Below are 20,966 nucleotides of genomic sequence, written 5' to 3'. Positions count from 1 at the left end.
ACCATCTCCCTTTCCTTTGGGGGAAATGCTACAAATCCCATTTTTTTTTTTTTTTTTTCAAAAGTTGGTTTTCAAATGATGTGTCACAATCTCATGAGTTGGTGACACTTCCCAAAATAATAAATTTAATAAGATGATGACACATCATTTGAGAATTAACTTTTGAGAAGAAAATTTGGAATATATAATACTTCTCTTCCTTTGGAAGAGTCCCAGGAAACCAAAAACAACATCATCCGTCTTTTTTCTCATAACTAGAGGAGAATTAGAAAAGCCTAAAATTGATCTTCAACAATACCCATCCAATTCTTTTATAATATAATGAGAATTATATTTGTTTGTTTGGAAAAAAAGATGCACTTAGCCCCAAAACTTACACGCCTTTGACACCGACTTACACCACCAAACTTTAAAAGGCGATAACCCCAAATACCCCCACGTGCTGTCGGCTTAGCCACCTTCAGTTTTTTTGTTTTCTTAAATAGCTTTTACTTTTAGAAGCAAATTCGACAATACAGCCTATAAAAAAGAGGACATTTTGGACACCTTTTTCATCGATTTGACAGAAATTGCTAACAAAAACTATTATTAACCAAAACAGAATGATAGTTGGACAGGTCAAATATCACATTTAAAGTTGAGTGGCCCAAGTGAGATAAGAGTGCAACTTTGGAAAGAGGAAGTATATTTTTCCCTATTTGGTTTAACCCATCCAGTCACGAAAGCCCCCAATCAGTGTAACCTAGGGCTGATCTTCATTAATTAGGTCATGACTAATACTTGAAGCAAAAATCGAAAATAAGTCAACCTGCATCCATACCAAAGGTGGAACAGTCAAAGCCAAGATTGATGACAACATATACCCATTAGACTGAGCACTGTGCACTGGGTATGAGAGTATGAAATGATGTGACATAACAAGTTACAAAACCTACAGAGGATAGATGGAAGAGAGGATGAGCATGAATTTTGTTCTTAGGAGAAAATTCGTGAACAGCTCGACTCTCAAGTCCACCCTATGACCCATTCACAAGTGGCAGGTATAAAAGGCTTCAAAGGAGTGCTTCAAGATCAACATCATATCATCCACATCAACATCATATCATCAATATAAACCCATGAAACAAAATTTCCATGATCCAAAATGTGCAAGCTATAGATAATAAAGGCAAGGACAGATGAATGGAGCTGACTTAGCAATACAATGAAATTATAAACACACCATCATTTTATGAAAGAGACGCTAAAAAGCACCTTTCACTTTGCATAAATCAGATCGAATTATTATTATTTTTTTATAAGTAATATTTATATATCAAAAGCGCAGAGGGGCACAACCCTAGTACACAGGAAGTATACAAGGAAAACGTCTAACTAGAAGAAAAGAAAAGAACAAGGAAATCAAGATAACTAATCACTAAGGGAGCCAGCCAAGCTGCTGCCCAAGTGTATAGCGCATAGAAGAAAAAGGCCGTGAGTTCCTCCAAGGATCTTTCAGAATCCTCAAAGCATCTCTCATTCCTTTCTAACCATAGTTCGAATTATTAAAACCATCTCTACTCCACCGAGCACGTTATCATTTACAAAAGAGCCAACGTAATCAAACTCCTATTGAGTCCGATTACCATGCATTTACATAGTAAAGTTTGATATAAACCAAACTCGAAAACCAGTTCTACAACACCTACTTCATTTACCAGCTTTAATTGGCATGTCAAGTGAACATGACAAGAATAGCAAATGAAGCCTTAATATTCAAAAGGTCGTCCAGAGTAACTCATCTCATTATTCTGTTCATGAGTGGCTGAGGAATTGCTTCCTCTACTTTCAGCATGATGGCGGGTGTTCGAATTTGAAGAGCGGAAAGGCCACAAATACGACCATGGAGTCCTCCTTCCATGATTCTGTGGACAATTCTCTAAACCATCAGAGTTGTTACCATAGTTACTGCTACTGCTGCTGGCACTGTTCCCTCCCACCCTACTTCGCCTACCACGAGCACTATCAATCCCTTGAGGAGGCAGCTCAAGGCGGCAAACAGGGCATGAGTTGTGCTGAACCAACCAAGGAACAATACAATCAGAATGATAAATATGGCTGCATGGCATCTTCCTCGCTTCAGAGCCCAACTCAAATTTATCCTTACAGACTGGACAGTGTGAGTCAGTGCGGATATGTGCTTGTGCAATCTTAATAGTGGGCATTGCATCAATTGAAGAATGAGGTGCTGGGGCTGGACCCCGTTGCTCATTCGTAGAAAGCTGTTCAATCAGTTGTTCAAATTCTTGGCCCATAAAGTAGTCACCGATATCAACTTGCCTACGGCCACTTCTTGGACTGCCATTAGAGAAGACTGAATCAGGAATATGATTGAAAATCCAATATGGATCAGGACCGAAAACACTCCAATTCTGTTCAGGAGCCAAACCAGATCTCATTCTAACATCAAAATTAGGGTTTCTTCCAGCCATTCTTTGCCTCATAAAAGAATCAATAACATCCACAAGTTCAAGTTCAAATCTTGGGTTAGGACCTCTCTGCCTCATCAAACTAGACATAAGTTCAAATATATCAGGTATTTGATGAGAATGATCTGCTGGAATAGGAAAGACATCTTCTGGTGCCAAGTCCTCCATCTCACCAAGTTCTTGAATAAAGCCTTGATCACAGCGAGGGCAAAAACGTTCTCCCTCTGCAAGCCTGAATCGCAGCCTGCATTGGTAGCACCAGTGCGTGTATCCAGCACGTGACATCTGTTTTTACTTTTTACCGAATGAATCGTAATACCAAACCTCAATCTCAGTCCTGAATGCCTGTTTATTCTGCACCCTGGCAATAGAAAATCAATAACAATCTATTCAACAACAAAAAAGGCTATAAACATTGAAAAGTAACAGAAGCCCAACAAAAGTAGAAGTTTATATAACCATCGCTCCATCTGTGCACCAGGCCAGAAATCTCAAACCTAATAAATTTTTACACCTAATGCAAAACTCTAGCAATAATTACTTAAAGCAAGAACAATAAGATAACCGCTGAATGCTATATCACTACCAAAAAGGTCAAGTCCAGTCATACTATTGGTCATATAGCACTTTTGATAAGTTACACATACAGCCAATAAGTTTTGAACCCACAACCCCCACCCCTTTCTTGGGAAAGGAAATGTCATTTGAGCTATAGCTCATTGGCAATATCAATTCAATCAATTGATATTAGTAAAATATCAATTGCATAGTAACACATCAATTGCTAGAATTGCAAAAAAGCAAAATTCTCCACCCTCCCCCCCCCTCCCCCCCCCAAAAAAAAAAAAAAAAACCCATCGAGCCTTTGATGCACAGACACACATAATCTGAATATCAGGTACAACCTGGCTTCAAAGCAATATCCACCAGCACAACACCCCCCCGAAAAAGCAAAACAAATACGAATCATCGAATAATATCACAATTATCAACAACAAATCAACAGATAAATTCTTGACCAAAAACTACACAAACAAAACCCTGATCTTAAACTTCGGAATCAAATACTCAGAGACAAAGCAATAAAAAAACCCAAATCAATTCTCATCCATCAAATGAAAACTCCTGACAATAAATAAGGTTCTAAGAATTCAGTTGTACAGAGCGCCGAGATGAAAAGCGTACATACCGAAGAACAAGGAGAGTGAATTAGAGAGAAGGTCAAGGTGAAGGTGGATTGATGGTGCTGTTTTTATAACCCTAATTTACGATCAAAAGTGATCAGAGAAGGAAAGCGAGGAAGACCCAGTCTCGGCGCGTCACTCTCTGTACTTACTAATCATTTTCGGAAAAGTCGATCACTTGGAAATATCCTTCGTCCCCTTCTCATAAAGCCTTAATATACCATTCTAGAAACTTACCTAAAAAACAAATGTGAAGAAATAAAGATGCTTTGCTTTTATATTTTCTTAACTTTTCTCAATATCTTTTTTCTTTTTCTTTTTCTTTTTCTTCTCTTTAACGAGCATTAAAGATTGAATATCTTAAATGATAATGACGTGACAGTAAAAATTAATATTTAGATCGACAAGAGCTTATAATAATAAAAAAATTAATAACTGATTTTTACTGTCATATGATCATAGTTGTATAGCAGTCGTATCAGATTTTACTAAATAACATATCTCCGAATTATTTTATGATTGAGATTTAAGAGTGTTTGACAAATTTTTTTTTAGAGAAGAAATGAGAAAAAAAAAAAAAAAAGTTTTGTTAATGTGAATAAATGAGTTTGAATATGTTTGGTAAATATTTCTTCACCAAACAACTTTCTTTATTTTAAATTTTTTATCACAAAATTCAAAAGTCAATTTATTTTTTTATATCATGTCAATTGATTTCTTCCAACTTTCTTACCTCAAATCTCTTTTTAATATTTTTAGATGAAAATTAGAAATTAAAAAAGAATGAGTTGTCAAACAAGTTAATTGTAATGATATCACATTATTTCAAAAAAATTTAAGACTTAATTAAGCATATTTATTACGTGAAGTAAGCTACAACGTTAAATAAAACAATATTAAATTTTTACAAATTTGAGTTAAATAAAAAATCCTAGTATAAGAACCGTGACTTTACGAGGTCAAGTCAATTTGTTGCATAGGTTATTTGAATTCAATTTACATAGGCCAATGGGAGTTGGGTCAACGAACAGGTGGAAACCTTTTATATATATATATATATATATATATATATATATATATTCTTTGTCTCTTGTTCGGTGAACACACATATGGGCAGTAGATTCAAGAGTAAATTTACAAAAAAAAAAAAAGGAATGCGTCACACTTCTAAAAGAAAAATAAATTAATAAAGTAAACATCTTAATTAATTTATTTTTTTCCCTCTCTTTTTGATTTAGCTTAGGTGTTGTAAAGTTTCCCCTCTCCCGCTTTGAATAAGAGAAAAATAAAAAAGAAAAAAAAGAAGGTGTTTGTTAAGAAAAATACGTGTTGTAATTTGTTTAACAATTCAAAGTTAACTTTATTCTTTCTCTTTCCCAAGAAAAACTTTAAAATAAAAAAATTTAGACCATTAAAAAAAATACAACATATATCAGGGGTAGACAGATTAACCGTTTATCGCTTACCAACAGCTTACCAACCACCATTAAACCAACAATTAACTTCCGACAGTTAATAGGCGGAACAAAAATACTATTTCGACATTGGTTCGGTTTGGTAGGTGTTATAATTTTTTTTTTTTTTTTTGTCGATTAACTAACTAAACCTATTTCTCAAGTGAATTTTGAATTTTATCCGATAAGTTTCTTTATTTTATTTGTGTTTTGTAAAGATTTCTTATATTTTCTTCACCATTAACAATCAACTTTATTTACTTTTTCCTAAAAAAATAAATTAAATTTTTTTATACTTTACATCACATCAATCAATTTATTCTCATTTATCTTCTCAAAACCCGTTGCTCACCTAATTTTTTTTTTTTTTTTAGTTGAAATGGAAGTCTTATATAAATCAAGTTGAAACTTCTTGCTCAACTAATTCTATTTGGTGCATGTTGTTGTCGTACTTAACAGATATTTTATACAACACGATAAAAAAAAAAAAAAAAAATTAAAAAAACCCCTCTTGTCAAAACACATGTTATTTCAATATTATTGACCTGATGTAAGATTTGTTTCATCGAGTATCTTTATTCTCTTTTCTTTTTATTTTATTTTTTCTTTTTGTACATTAAAATCAAGATAGTTAACCCTTTTTTTTTTTTTTTTTTTTTTTTTTTTCAGTTGACCTTGATTAACAATTTAAAGGAATACAACCCCATGGGATGGTGACGTTAGAATATTAGGCTTCTCGGCAACCATCATATAATAAATTCATGGGAACGCCAAGTGGATCCGTAAGTAGGACATGCTTTAATACGATCTAACTCTAACACGCAACATTTAAAGCTGACAATTTTGACATAATATGTTGACTAGACATGAACCCAGTATGAAATTATTGGGTTAAAACTTAAGGGTTTGATCCGTTTAATTAAATGGATTAGGTTGAAACTTCTATCAGGTTCTTTTGCCTATATCTTAACCTCTATTTTTAAAACATAATAATAATAATAATAATAATAATAATCACCCCCTTTTAATTTATATGCACTGATTTGAATAACGTGATAATAGAAGATAAAACATAAAAATATAATTATCTTAAAATGTTCTTTATTTGATTTTGAATATTTATATATTGCTAATACTTCAAAATGTATACGAAGCACTAGACATCACAAATCTTTTTTGGTTAAAGAGCTTTTAAGGCATGTTTGAGTCTGCGTTAAAGAGCTTAAAAAATACTTGTAACACTTAAAAAACCGTGGCAAATAAAAGCTATCATGTTTGGTAAAAAATTCCAAAAATGTTTTTTTTTTTTTTTTTTTTTTTTTTAAAAAAAAAAATTTAGAGTCTGTTTGGAAATGCGTTTGAAAAATAGAGCTTTTAAGTCAAAAAGAGTTTTTGGGCAAAAGCTTCATTTTTATGATTTTGCCAAAAGTGCGTTTTAGTAATTTTTAGAGCATATTTGAGATTGCGTTTGAGAAATAGAGCTTTTAAATTAAAAAACACTTTTTGGCAAAAGCTTCATTTTTAAGCTTTTGTCAAAAAGTGCGTTTTGACAATTTTTTAGGTTTTGTTGGACCCTTAAAAGCGCTTATAATTGTTTTACTAAACGAATATATTTTTTCTTTAAACGAATTTTTTGAGTGTTAAAAGCACGTTTAGGCTTCTCAAACGCAATCCCAAACAGGAGGACCTTAGGCTTTTTGGACCGTTAAAAGGGCTTTTAATTTTTTTAACCTAACGAGTATTTTTTTTTTCAAATAAATTTTTTAAGTGTTAAAAGCACTTTTAGACTACTTAAACACAATCCCAAATAGGCACTTACTTAATGGCCAAAACGCATTTTTAGCAAGCTTTTGACTTAAAAATATTTTTTTTAACTTAAAAGCTCTATTTATTAAACGCAATCTCAAATAGACTTTTAACTTAGAGTGATGATAAACATCACGCTGGGCTGCATGACTATTCACGCACACCCGGCTAAAATAATATTTTAAAATATTAAAATATAATATTTTAATATTTTAATTATATAAAAAAAAAAATTAGTCAGGCGTGCACTACCGGCGTGATGTAAATCATCACTCCTTAACTTATTCTCAAGTACAAAGTAAAAATTGTCATTGATATATTATTGCCACCTCAAAAAATAAGGACCTGTAAAATATGTAAACATTTCCCACTTTATAAGTCCTAGGAATTATAATAAAGTACTAGATTCTGGTTTTCCATTTCGTTTGTTGTTTGGTGAGGGCAATCTTCTTCTTTTGCCTTCAAATAAAATATTTATGCAGCAAATAAAATTCTTTGGAGAGAGAACATACTCACATAATCAGACATTTCTAATTACGCGCCATTTCATTTTCATCTCTTCCAAGGACCACTTCCGCGTCTAGTATTCAAGACGGTGTCAGCAACGGCAACGACCGCCACTGGAATTTTTCTAAGATTATCATTATTTAATAAATTTGTATAATTAAAATGATTGTAATAGTGACAGTTTTTTTTTTGTTTTTTTTTTGTTTTTTTGGTTTTACACGATACATATTATTCTTTCAACTAACATTTCAAACAACCACTCAATTAATTAATAATATTTACAAAATTTTAATTGAGACAATATTCTTCAAAACTATAAAAAATTGTCAAATGTCCTCAAATGACAAAAATACCCTTAATAAATTTAACAAAAAAGTAGTGTGGGGAAAATTTTCCTTTTTTCTTAAAAAATAAAAATAATTTTGTTTATAGTCATTTTTGTGAAAAAAAAAGAAGAAGAAAAGTTTAGTCATTTTTGTGATGAATTACAAATTCAAAGCATAAAGCCATAAACAATGAAATAGATTCCAATTGACCAATTATATTAAGTGCTTCTTAAAAAAAAAACAAAAACAAAACCTATGACCAATTATAAACGCGTGGGTAAACGCAAGCAATGGACTGTTTTGGTACCTTCTTTGTTATTTGCTTAACCATTGCTTTCGTTGATAGAGTCTTGATTTTTTAATTTTTTTAATTTTTTTTTTTAAAATTTTTGGGTATTTTCTAGAACTTCACCAGATCTTTAAGCCACATATCAAAATTGATGTATATGTTGCCATGTCATCAAAATTTTCTGAATCAAATTGCTTTAATTAAAGTGTTTTGACGTGACATAAAGGTGAAAGTTTCTCCCCTCTTTTTTTTCTCGAAACTTGCTACATGTGCATTTCTCGTACATATGCAATTAAAGTTGTAATCAAGTCGAGTCAAGTTGATTGCAAGTCAAGCCAAGTTGATTGCAACCCTAACCGCATATGTACCTAGTTTACTCGGCTCGATTACATATGTAATGCCACGTACATGCTCTTCTTCAATAAGCATCTTCCAGATTGTACAACAATGCTGACATCTTCTACATATGTAATACTCACGTAATCACCAAGTCAGCATTGCCGTACAACCCCATCCTAAAAAATCACTAGGTTTGCTAAGCTCATAAACAAATGTTATTCAAGTTGAATTTTTTTTTTTTTTGTAGCACCCAATGGAAATCATGTTCAAATACCAAGTCAGCAGCAGCATGGATTCATTGTGAAAGTCTTGTGAGATTGAGAGAAAATAATCATATTTTGGACATGATCCTCTCCAAATGTCCAATTCAAATAAATAAAAAAAATCCAGTTAATTATAATAAATAAATATTTTTGTCTTTTCACTTATTGCGACAAAAACAAAAATACTTATCTACTATAATTAACTAAATATTCTCTGATTCGAATAAAATGGGGATGATCAATTCTCATATTTTCCGTAGATAATGTCCCAACATTAAATGCTTTCTTTTTTTAATATCTAATTTACTCTATTTAAAAATAAAATTTCAAATTTCCAAAGCTTTGACAATGGAACAAAGTTAGTAACAATGGAAAAAATGTTGGGTTGGAGAAAAAAAAAAGAGGGGTAGAGAATAAATGTTTTTTTTTTTGGGGGGGGGTGGGGGGAGTTGAAGAAAATATATAGAGGCTACTCAATCCCATATATGCCGACAAAGGCTTCTACTAAGATTCAAATGTTCATTTTTTTCATCTCTCACAATTCTAGAAAGAGAACCACAATAAAAGCACAAGACCAAACAAAAACAGTAGTAGGAAATGACAACTAATGATGTTAAAACAAAAAATAGCCGAATGAAGATAGCAACCCTGCAGGCTGCAGCCCAGTAAGATGGTTCTTAGATTTTGTTAAAGGCAACAATGTCACAGCTTTGGATATATTCATTGCAGGGTTCGACCGTCAGACGCTCCTCAATTAGGGAATCCACGGATACAAGGTCATCCACGATTGAAAGCATGATCTGCAGCTTCTTTATCCCATAACCGACCGGAGCCAATTTTGCTATACAAATCCAACAAAATAGCATTTCAGGTTTTAGGGCATTGTTAAGCATCATGAAGAAGCAACAAAAGTTTAAATTGTTGATAAAAAAAACTAAAACTTACATGCTCCCCAAATGAGACCAGGCATCTCAATACTCCGAACAGCCTCTTCCAGCTTCTTCATGTCAGTCTCATCATCCCATGGCTTCACATCCAAAAGGACAGAAGATTTCCCACCTATAATGATTAAATGTTAAAAGGTTAAAACACAGGCATAAACAATACTCCAGGCAACAGTCCCACTTAAGATTTGATCATTTCAGGATTCCAGCCAAAAGATGAGGCTTAACATGTCAAGCTGTATGGCAGAACATAAAGCAGCTTTATTTATCATCTATTTTTGACAAGCACTTCAAGTAAATCGTACAGCTTATAAATAAAGCTTACTCTCTTTCTTTTTGGAGGATGCCTTCTTAGCTGCCTCCCTCTCCTCTGCTGCTTTCTTATCATCCTCTGTCTCATCACCAAAGAGGTCAAGATCATCATCATCATCTCCAGCAGGAGCATCCTGAAAATTTCATATGAACATGAGGAGTGCTTGGATTGAAGATGACAGAAATGTTTTTAGGACAAGTACAAAACTCAACAATAGACACACTACTGCTTTCAACATCACCTGGAACAGCAAAACCGGTGAGTCACTCTCATGGAAACAGATGATATAGGTGGATTGGAAAACACAACCACAGACATGCAACAACACATGAACATAATGCATAAAAACACGCTTACACAATCATCAAAACCAGAAGTATTTTTTCCTACACTGATGCAGGGAACAAGAAGTCAATTTTGTTTAAGTTTAGTAAAAACTAAATTTAAGAGTCAAGGGTATTTTATAATTTTATTTATTGGCATCATTTGTACTTTTAATCCATTAAGTCTTATTTTGGGTTATTATGTTATTGGGTTATTTATGGGTTTTGCTAGTTATTTGGTGTGGGTTTTAGCAGTCTAAGCCCAAGGAATCTAAAGTCCATTAGTATTAGGTATTGGATACCTATACATATAAATGTAAAAAGGATTATTTTCTTATGATGGTTGAATAAAGAAGACAGCTATGGAGCTTTCAGCGATGAGGATTGTGTGATGCAACCCTTCTTCGAGGTGTGATGCCAGGGAAATCCTAAGTTAGATGCTTAGAAAAACTAAGTGTGATGCCTAGGGTTGTCTCTTTTTTTCCTTCTTTCAATTTTCTTTTTAGTTTCCAGCAATCTTATTTTGAATTCCAAACCAATATTAGATTTGATTTTCTGAAACAGGTTTTCAAAACATAAAATAATTTAGAAACAAAAAAAAGTAAAAGATCAGGGCGGTCGTGCGACTTAACACCCATGAGCAACTCTTATAAACTAGCAACTCCATGTCGGCTACTAATCTCTTCCCAATATGAGATTGGGGTATTACAAACTCTCCCATTTACCCCTAACGTCCTCGTCAAGGCCACGTCATGCAATGCTGACAATACTACACGGCGCAATACAACCTGGCTCTAATACCATTTGTAACGACCTATAGAAAAACGCTAGCCACATTTGCGCTATTACCCCAAAAGGACTAGCCAATTTGAAGGTTCCTTAGAATTCTTTATAAAGTCCATTTTCATCTAGTAACTAAGCAATGTGAGACTTAACACTCATTACTATCTCTATAAATTATCCCACTCTATGTGGGTTACTCCCTATCTTCCCAATATAAGACTGGGGTGTTAAAGGCGGTGCCTACATGGCCACCCCTCCCCATTGGGAGTGACCATGCAGCTACCTTTGTCCTGTGGTGGGTGACAGCGTGGCTACCTCTTTATGTTTTCTTTAATTTTGTTCAAGTAAAATGCCTGAAAAAAAACACGTATTTTCTCAAAATATTCCTATAAGTGGAAAGTTTTCTAAAAAGTATTTTGTTTTTTGAGAAGTGTTTTCGATTTTTTTACTTGTTTTGTTTGATAACTATTTTTTGAAAAGTGTGTTTTAGTGTTTGAATAAGGAAATACTTTCCAAACATGTTTACAAAACACGATCCAAGTTTTCTTCTTTATTTAATCTTCAAATCCTACCATTCTATTATATCCAAAAAAAAAAAATCAATATTCCCTAATATTTTCTAGCATTTTCCCACCAAAATCCTATCCATAGCTTGTCCTAAACCCTAAAACAAGTTTCTGTCCAAATTCTCGTACATCAGATTTGGTATCACATCTTTTGTTCTACACTAATTTTGGTGTCAGAAGTTCTGTCCTACATCAAACACACTTTCAAATATACTTTCAACACAGAACCAAAAATTCAGTTCATCTAGTCAAAAGCAACTATTCAATTTAAAACAGATGAACAGGAAAGTTTCATTGTTGAAGAGAGAGAATTATGATATGATTCAATTTAAACAGCTCCATGAGTTTACAATTTATACAACCCTTTGTTCAGACAACCTGGCCAGCACAACTAGGTAGAAAATTTACGAAGTCAAGGACAGACAACCTTGTTCACAGCTCCCATTAAAATAATGGGTTTTGGACTCCACATTCAACCATGGCACAAAGTTCTAAAACCTTGTTCCACTTTCACAGACATACCAAAATTCAGGAGCAACCAACACTACTTGCAGCCACACTTTTCCCATCCAATTACAGCATTCATATTCCGATTTGCCTTTTCTAGTAGTAGGGTAGCAAGTTGCGAAGGTGGGTAGGGTGACAAATTCCATCGTAACGAAAACAAAAAAGGAAAAAGAAAGAACTACGACAAAAGAACCAGCTCAAATGCTCTTACATTTATTTTTATTTTTATTTTTTTTAAAAGGGCTCATTCCACTCAGTGCAAGATCACATTTATCCACCTAACCAAGTAGGTGGGTCCATATAGAGTCTCTCACATTATTTGCCCAAATTGCTAACAATTCAGGCAAGCCAAAGGGATATTAAATGAAGGAATTGGGACATGGATGAAATATAATGAAATAGAGCCACTTTGAGGTTCCCTGTGAAATGAGGCATGGAACGGAGCCTAGTTCCCGGAATTACAAAGGAAACTTCGAGCTCAAAATGATCATGGGCTGAGGTTCCCTATGAAATGAGGCATGGAACGGAGCCACTATGAAGAAGTTCCCGGAATTACAAAGGAAACTTCGAGCTGAGTTGAGAACAGGAATTAAACTCTATGAGATCTAATCTTCCGTAGCTCAGTGGTGATGCGGTCGGCCTATAACTTACTAGTCGTAGATTCAAATCCTACTTGGGGAGATTTGATTCATTCCGAATTCTTTAATTCGGAATGAAATTCCAGGAGGTCCACTTATTCTCATTTGTATGTATTCAATCTTATTCAAGGGAAATAAGACACAAACTCACGCGCACACACATAGAAAAGCATTCATTACTTTTTGACAGCCTGCAAAACACCACCCATGAAGATAAACTCAAAAGAATAAAACACATAAATCCAAACAGAGAGATCCAACCATGGGCATCTCAGATTTGCTCCCATTGTTAGTGAGATAACAGAGAACAACCCATCATGGCAACATGCGAGCAGTCTTCAAAAACATATACACAGAATTTATTTATCACAAAACATCCAAACGAACGAATAAAAGGCAACCAGAAAAGCAATCCAGTGCACACCTTAACTTCCTCAGCAGAAGCAGCATCAACTGGAGCACCTTTGCCGCCGCTCACTCTCACACCAACAGCTTTCCCAGGGAAGCTGCCAATAACAAATAACCAAAACAAAAACAATGCGTCATTCTAAAAGCAAATGACAGAGCAAAGTAAAACAGCAACAGACAATAAAGCCAGAAATGAGAGAGAGGAAACAAACCTTGTAGCGAGATGGGTCGAAACGGCGTCGTACCACTTGCTAGCATTCGGAAAGGAGTCTCCGGGCTTCTCCCAAACGGCGGCGTACACCTTTATGTCATCCCTTGTCAGATTATCTCTGAAAACCCCACGACCAAAATCATTGACATTTGACAATAATGTTTTACCGGTCTCAAATTGGAGAATAAATGAACACAGATATATAAATTTAAAAAAAGAAAAAAAAAAAGATTAATACCCGGAAATATATGCTTTGCCAGAGAGGAACTCGTCGAGGCATTTGAGGCCTGATTCGGTGTGGAGATCTGAGAAGGTGACGGCCATTGGATTCGATTTGATCTCAGATGAGTGAATGAGAGCGAGAGCGAACGTGGGTGTAGGCGGAACTTTAACAACTCTCAGTCCAAAGAGAAGGGTTCTTGTCCCTTTGAAAGATATTTATAGTGTTAATATTATTCTCAAACCCTAGAAGGATATTCCATTTTCCAAGCTTTCTGTTTTGCTTTTCAACATAGGTATGTATATTCATTGAGTTTGTGATTTAACGTATTATTTAAAAAATATAATTTTTTAAAATGAATTGTTTGAAAGTTTAATAATTCGACTAAGTATTTGGTTAAATTATAGTTTGGCCTTTAAAGCCGTGCATTTTAAAAAGGAATAAAGTCATAAAAACTCTTCTTAACTATCGATTATCCAAACATATTTTCATATGTGGCCCCACCACTAATACATTTTTCAAAGAAAAATGTTACATGCATTCTTGATAGTGAAAATCATCATTGAATTTTGGATAAACACACCATTGAATTTGGAATTCAATTGTGACTTTCACCGTCACATTAAGAGTGAGCTCTTTCTCTCAATCACGCACATATATGGTTTGGGAATTTCCTATCTTGTATTACCCAGGCTGTACTTACTGAGCAAGTTTCTCTATCCTAAATGATATCAGTCTTTCAAAAAAAAAAAAAAAAAGAGTGAGCACTTAAGGTAACATAGGTATCTAGGAGGGGTCAAGGAATAGGGGTAGCGGTTCAAAGGTGAGGAAAAGAAAAACTGTAGAGGTGGTAAAAATGTGGAAAAGGTGGGCTAGGGTTCGACAAGAGGTTCCTCTGATTAATACTCAAGTTCCAGAAGTTGGAGGCAAAAGAAAACAAGAGGAGGCTACATATGGAGGGGGCGTCTGATTTCCACAGGCTTAAGAGGAGTCCAAAACATCATGCAGGGAGTTCTTTGTTCCTGTGGGATGAGACAGAGGAAGAATTATCTGGTTCGGGGATGGTGGAGGCTGGGTGCTAGCTCCACCCACCAACATGAGTATTATGAGTTGAAACTGCCGAGGGCTTGGGAACCCTCGGATAGTTCGGGACCTTTGCTAGATGGTGAATGATAAGAGACTCGGTTTGGTTTTTCTCATAGAAGCCAAGCTTCGAAGCAATAAAATGGAACGAATAAAACACAAGTTGAGATTTAGTAGCTTGTTTATGGTTGAATGTGTAGGTAGGAGTGGTGGTTTGGCCTTGTTATAGAATAATGAGATGGATGTCGAGATACAGAACTATAGTCGACAACATATTAATGCAAAGATTATCTCTTTCCCCAAAGATCCACCTTGAAAATTCACGGGGTTCTACGGTCATCCTGAAGCGCACAAACGTGGTGAAGTGTGGAGCTTACTGCGTCATCTAAAAACTTTCGAACCTATGCCTTGGCTTTGTGCAAGGGATTTTAATGAAATATTGGATCTTTATGAGAAATATGGGGGAGTAGGTCGGCCAAGGCATTTGATGGAGGCTTTTAAACATACGCTAGAACACTGTGAGCTGCATGAACTGGTTTCTCGAGGGCTTTTACCCAGGAAAAGTTAGACAAAGTGTTGGCTAATCGGGAATGGAGTGTAGCCTATCCGGCTATTGACATCCTCATCGGAGTGGCGACGAGCTCAGATCACTTGCCAGTTCACATTTCTCTTTAAGGCATTAGTGTGGGTCGTGGATGCAAGAAGGGCTTCCGTTATGAAGCTGAATAGGAGAAGGAACAAGGGTGTCGAGACGTTATCAAACAAATATGGAGGATAAAGAGGCCACATACAGGTATGTGGCAGAATGTGCAAGAGAAATTGAAGAAGTGCAAATACGGCCTGTGAGAATGGCTGGAGAAATCTGGTAGGCAAGCTGATTCTTTGATACGAGAAACGACCCAAAAATTACATGAAATTCAAGAGAAGAACGAGGCCCCAGACAACACCGTGGTGAACAAGCTCAAAAGGACCTTCACGTCCTTTTGGAGAAGGAAGATATTCACTGGAAACAGAGAGCGAAGGAAAACTGGTTAAAGGAGGGTGATCGAAACACAAAATTCTTTCACGCTTGTGCGAACCAAAAACGAAAGTCAAACCTTATCCACACAATTGCATATGCGGATGGACGGGTTTGGGAAGGAGATGAGAATATTGGACTTGCTTTTGTCCATTACTTCAACAATCTATTCTCAACTAACGCAAGGGGCGATCCATCCGAATGTCTTCAAGCTCTTGAACCCAAGGTGACAGTGGAGATGAACCGCAAGCTGCTCCAAGTTTTCACTATGGAGGAAGTGTGTGATGCCTTGAACCAGATGACCCCACTTAAGGCACCTGGCTCGGATGGGTTTTCGGCCTCTTTTTATCAAAAAAATTGGGCTGCGATTGGTGACCAAGTTAGTCAAGCTGTATTGCACTCTTTGAATAATGGTTTTAAGAATAGAGAGATTAATTCCATGAATATTGCTTTTATTCCTAAAATTAAAAATCCCATATATGTAACTGAATTTTGACTTATTAGCCTTTGTAACGTGTTTTACAAGATTATCTTTAAGGTTCTGGCTAATAGGCTGAAGATGATCCTCCCAGTGATAATTTCTTTAAATTAAAGTGCCTTTATCTCGGGACGCTTGATAACGGATAACATCTTGGCTGCATATGAGCCTTTGCACACCATGCACTCTTGGATGTGGGGGAACGAAGGATTCATGGCAATAAAACTTGATATGAGCAAAGCATAGATTGGGTGGAGTGGGGGGGGGGGGGGGGGGGGGTTTTGAAGGCGGTTATGCAACACATGGGCTTCGACGATAGATGGATCCAACTCATAATGATGTGTGTGACAACAACCAATTATGCAGTTATGGTGAATGGGAACCCAATGGGGAGCATTACCCCAACACGGGGGACTAGACAAGGAGATCCCATATCCCCATATTTATTTCTTATCTATGCAGAAGCTCTCAGTTCTCTCATGAGTAAAGCTGCACGAGATGGGGTGCTTTCAAGGGTGCCAACATCTAGGAGGGGGCCTTGGATTAATCATTCATTCTTTGCTGATGACAACTTGCTATTTTGCAAAGCATCGTCATTCATTGGAATTGGATGACCCGGATTTTGGATATTTATGAAACTGCCTCGAGACAAAAATTGAATAAAGAAAAAACATCTATTTTCTTTAGCCGGAATGCCTCATCTGAAACTAAATTGAGAATACTGGAGGTGCTAGGGATACTAGCGACACAGATCAGGTATGATAAGTATTTAGGGCTTCTAGCCCTAGTGGGAAAATCTCGTACACAAGCCTTCAAAAGCATCAAAGACCTAATATGGAAGATGTTGCAGAATTGGAAATTGAAATTTCTCTCGCAAGCAGGAAAGGAGATCCTCGTAAAAGCCGTTCTCCAAGCAATGCCGAGATATAACATGAGCGTCTTCCAACTTCCAAAGGGGTTATGTTCTGAAATTAATTCCCTAATGCAGAAATTTTGGTTGGGTCATCAAAATAATGAATCCCGAATCCATTGGATGAGTTGGAGTTAGATGGGAGCCTCTAAGTGTAGGGGTAGAATGGGTTTCCGAGATTTATCATGTTTTAGTAAGGCTTTGTTAGCCAAGCAAGGGTGTAGACTTATTAAAATACCTAACACCTTAACAACGCAGATCATAAGGGCAAAATATCATCATAGTATCTTATGCATTTCTTTCTTCTCTATTATGCATTACTGATGCTTTTGCTTGTGCCATATGATTCACGGTTTTAGATTGTTAAAATTAGTGATTTATACTAAAAGAGTATGACCTAGCGGCAGTAGATTTATTAAGGTAATTGCAGGATGTTGGTTTTCTATGGTATGCCTTGTTGGCTAGATCTCTTATATTGGTCGGCTTCTTGTTCGCTAATCTGGTTGTGCAATTAGGTTAAATATATTTGTTGGAAAACCAGAAAGTAGGATCTGTGAATAATTTAATATGGGTACATGGTTTAGTAGGTTGTACTCGTACTGTATGTATGTTTACTTTTTTTAACATATGAATTTAATTTGTCTTTGCTTTTGCTAGCTAGGCTTGGGACTAAGAGATATTTTGAAACCTGATTTGATAATGCTATTGATCCACACATTGCTATTAGAACATCATTTAGCATCAGACTTACCTGTGGTATACAATAGTCTGGAGTTCCTATTTCCAGTACTACTTTACCTCACACTCCATAACATGCAAGGTCAATGGACTCTAGAGTATATTTTGGAGTTGCTACGGAGTTCACCTTTCTGCCAACAAGTAGATTCTCCACTCATTAAATAATTTGAATCCCCACATCTTGAGACTCTGTCATGCATGTGGTACTGGTAACTTTTATAATTGTTAAATATATTGGATAATATATTAGAAGCGGAAGAAAGAGAGAGAAGAGAGAGAGAGAGAGAGCAAAAGCACACAATGGACTACATTGTATTGACTCTGATAATAATAATGAATACAGAAGCCTCTATTTATAGAGAGGCAAGTAACCTAATAGATTAAGGAAATGTAAACCTAGTAGAAGAAGGAAAGGTAAACCTAGTAGAATAAGAAAAGGTAAACTTAGTAGACTAATAATACCTAAAGAAGTAAATAACAAATAATATTCTTAACATCCCCCCTCAAACTCAATGTGGAAACTTGAGTTTGGATAAACGAAAAGGGAAAGAAAAAGGAATTCGCCGAAAAAGCTGCTTGTGCCGAAACAATTGCCGAAATAACACCATAAAAGTTGTTAGAGATCGGTGGATTCTGCCTGATTTTGAGCAATGCATTTAAGCTGGAGCTTGGTCCACTTGGTTGTAATTTTGACTTGAAAACCATATACTAGTAATGAAGTAGCTCTCCTGGTCGGCTGAGAAAAGTAGGTTCGATTAAAAGGAGCTTGTTTAGCCCGTAACCCTTGGACCGTCTCGCCTGAGCTAAAGTCTGTCCCAAAAAATTCTAACTAGTAGACCGTCTCGCCTGGTTAGCTGAGATAAGCAGGGCCGGTTGAAGAGGCTAATCATGCCTGAAACCCTTGGACCGTCTCGCCTTGTCGGCTGAACTAAAGTCTGACCCATCTAACTAGTAGACCGTCTCGCCTGGCTGGCTGAGCTAAGTAGAGAGAAAAATGGCCGGTTGAAGAGGCTAATTGTGTCTGAAACCCTTGGACCGTTGAAAGGTCTGACCCAAAAAATTCTCATTAGTAATGGATCAATGGCCTAGGAGAGGCTGCAGTGACCGGTGATGGCGGCATTTGACAAGGCATAAGTGGGCCGGTTGAAAGGGCTTCTCTGGCCCGAAAACCCATGGACCTGAGGAAAGATTGGTCTGACCTGAGGTGCCTACCGCAAGAAGAATGAACCGGATTGAACTGCGCCAAAGAAAAGGCTATGGAATCGAATTGAACAAGCATGAACCAACTTGAACCGCATAAAACAAACGCCTAAATTTGGAGAAGAATCTTGTTTTCTGGTCAACTTTTTCAATGGTCAAAGTCAAAGTCAACACAAAAAAGTCAAATCTGACAAGTGCTGACGTGCAGGATCGCTAACGTGGCCGATGTGTTGACATGGTGGTGAAGCTGACGTGGAAGATATGATGACGTTGGAAGAGGTGCTGACGTGTCAGGTGTGATGACGTGGCCGACATATGACATGGCATATGGATGACGTGGTGGTAGTGCTGCATTGGCACTAATGAATCATTGCTGACGTGGCAGTGGAGCGCTAGGGCTGACGTGGCTCTGTGAGAGGACGACACGTGGCTGCAGAAAATACGAGAGATGCGCTGGCGCGTGTGGTGCACGCGCCTCAGTGGCGGCGGCACTGTGGCTCGTGGGATTCACACACAGAGGCTTCTTCTAGCGCGTGGAGGTGCGTCCAATGTGGTATGGCAGCGTTCTTGGTGGCGATGTGATCGTTGGCACCTGATCTATGAAGCGGTGCGAAAACCGGGCTGATCCACCTCACCTGTAGGCGCGTGGAGGCACTGCAGCGGCACGTGGATTGAGAGCAGCACCTCATGGCGGAGATCTCGACAGATCTAGACTCTTCTGGCCCTGATCTGTCGATTGGGGGTACTGTTGTTGTGATCGGAGCTTTGTACAGGCCCGAAAAGGAACAAACAATTTCTTAGGCGAGTCTTGCCAGCGTGCCGAGGAACCCTTAGGATGCGCGTGGAGGCGCGTTTACTGACGGATAGAACCTTCTAGTGGCGCGTGTGAGCGCTCGGAAGCTTGGACGCTTCAGATCTCTTTGGATCTATACTTGGCGGCGTCTGAACTATCGTCGATGGCAGAAGCGTTGAGCTCCTGCAAGGGCTGCGGCGATTTTGACACTATGGACAACATAAATTTTGAGCGGCACGTGATGTAGGGCAATAAGACTGAAATTCATCAAAAAGAAAACACCATAAAAGACAATTATTGAAGGCCACAGAAAAGTGGCTCTGATACCATGTTAAATATATTGGATAATATATTAGAAGCGGAAGAAAGAGAGAGAAGAGAGAGAGAGAGAGAGCAAAAGCACACAATGGACTACATTGTATTGACTCTGATAATAATAATGAATACAGAAGCCTCTATTTATAGAGAGGCAAGTAACCTAATAGATTAAGGAAAGGTAAACCTAGTAGAAGAAGGAAAGGTAAACCTAGTAGAATAAGAAAAGGTAAACTTAGTAGACTAATAATACCTAAAGAAGTAAATAACAAATAATATTCTTAACAATAATCTTAATAGATAAGTCAAATTCTTTATCTTCATTATGTTTGCTTGTTTATGCTATTTTTCATATCCAATTATAGGGTGCTTAACGAAGTTTTAAATTATTCCCAGAGTAGAAGAAAGCTTGTAGGTTTGAGTTATTCATTTGTGTTTAGCAAGGTGATGCTGAGAACGGTCCTTGACACCATAGGATACTTGCATGTTTTGTCAAAAACAGCTTTTGTTGGATCAAACATGTGAAGGGCTGGTACTGGTTTTATTTTTTGTCTGCACAATTCGTTACTTAAAAAAAAAAAAAACAATAATAATAATTAGAGAGAAGAAAAAGGGTTTTATATTACCTTACGTAGGAGGGTATTATGTAATTTTGTTTTGGTTAATCCACTCATTAACTCATGGTTATTTTGTCATTCCCCTTTTCTTATAGACAAATTTACTGTTCTGTCTTTACTTGAAGGACTTGAGGATTCCGTTTTTGGAACACAGAGTCTAAGGAGTCAAGGGAAGATGAAAAGGATTTAAGATCTCGATCTTGTAATCGGAATGACTCTATGGAGGAGTCCCATTAGCAAAGATTCTGAAGAGTTGGTGGCTATC

General features: G+C 36.5%; 2 protein-coding genes across 3 annotated transcripts; both read right to left on the bottom strand.

Moving 5' to 3' along the window:
- Positions 1–1,274: 1,274 nt before the first annotated feature.
- LOC132164503 (putative E3 ubiquitin-protein ligase RHC1A) lies at positions 1,275–3,849 on the bottom strand. Of its 2 annotated transcripts, none has more exons than XM_059575024.2 (2): positions 3,658–3,849; positions 1,275–2,829 (listed from the first exon to the last, which is right to left on the bottom strand). In XM_059575024.2, the coding sequence occupies exon 2, from the start codon at positions 2,751–2,753 to the stop codon at positions 1,749–1,751; it is 1,005 nt and encodes a 334-aa protein (XP_059431007.1). In that variant the 5' UTR covers positions 2,754–2,829; positions 3,658–3,849; the 3' UTR covers positions 1,275–1,748. The 2 variants fall into 2 exon arrangements, with proteins under 2 accessions (XP_059431007.1, XP_059431008.1); XM_059575025.2 differs by having other exon boundaries at positions 1,275–2,822.
- A 5,250-nt stretch (positions 3,850–9,099) lies between these two features.
- On the bottom strand, positions 9,100–13,754 carry LOC132164707 (elongation factor 1-beta 2). Its single transcript, XM_059575259.2, has 6 exons — positions 13,568–13,754; positions 13,331–13,447; positions 13,135–13,216; positions 9,906–10,026; positions 9,582–9,695; positions 9,100–9,477 (listed from the first exon to the last, which is right to left on the bottom strand). Exons 1-6 carry the CDS (start codon positions 13,651–13,653, stop codon positions 9,314–9,316), a joined length of 684 nt encoding a protein of 227 aa, XP_059431242.1. The 5' UTR covers positions 13,654–13,754; the 3' UTR covers positions 9,100–9,313.
- Positions 13,755–20,966: the final 7,212 nt, after the last annotated feature.

This window comes from Corylus avellana, chromosome 8 (assembly GCF_965113065.1).
Source record: "Corylus avellana chromosome 8, dhCorAvel1.hap1.2, whole genome shotgun sequence".
NCBI lineage: Eukaryota > Viridiplantae > Streptophyta > Magnoliopsida > Fagales > Betulaceae > Corylus > Corylus avellana.
Note: the sequence above shows the minus strand (reverse complement) of the source record. Positions and strands in the feature narration are given on the sequence as shown.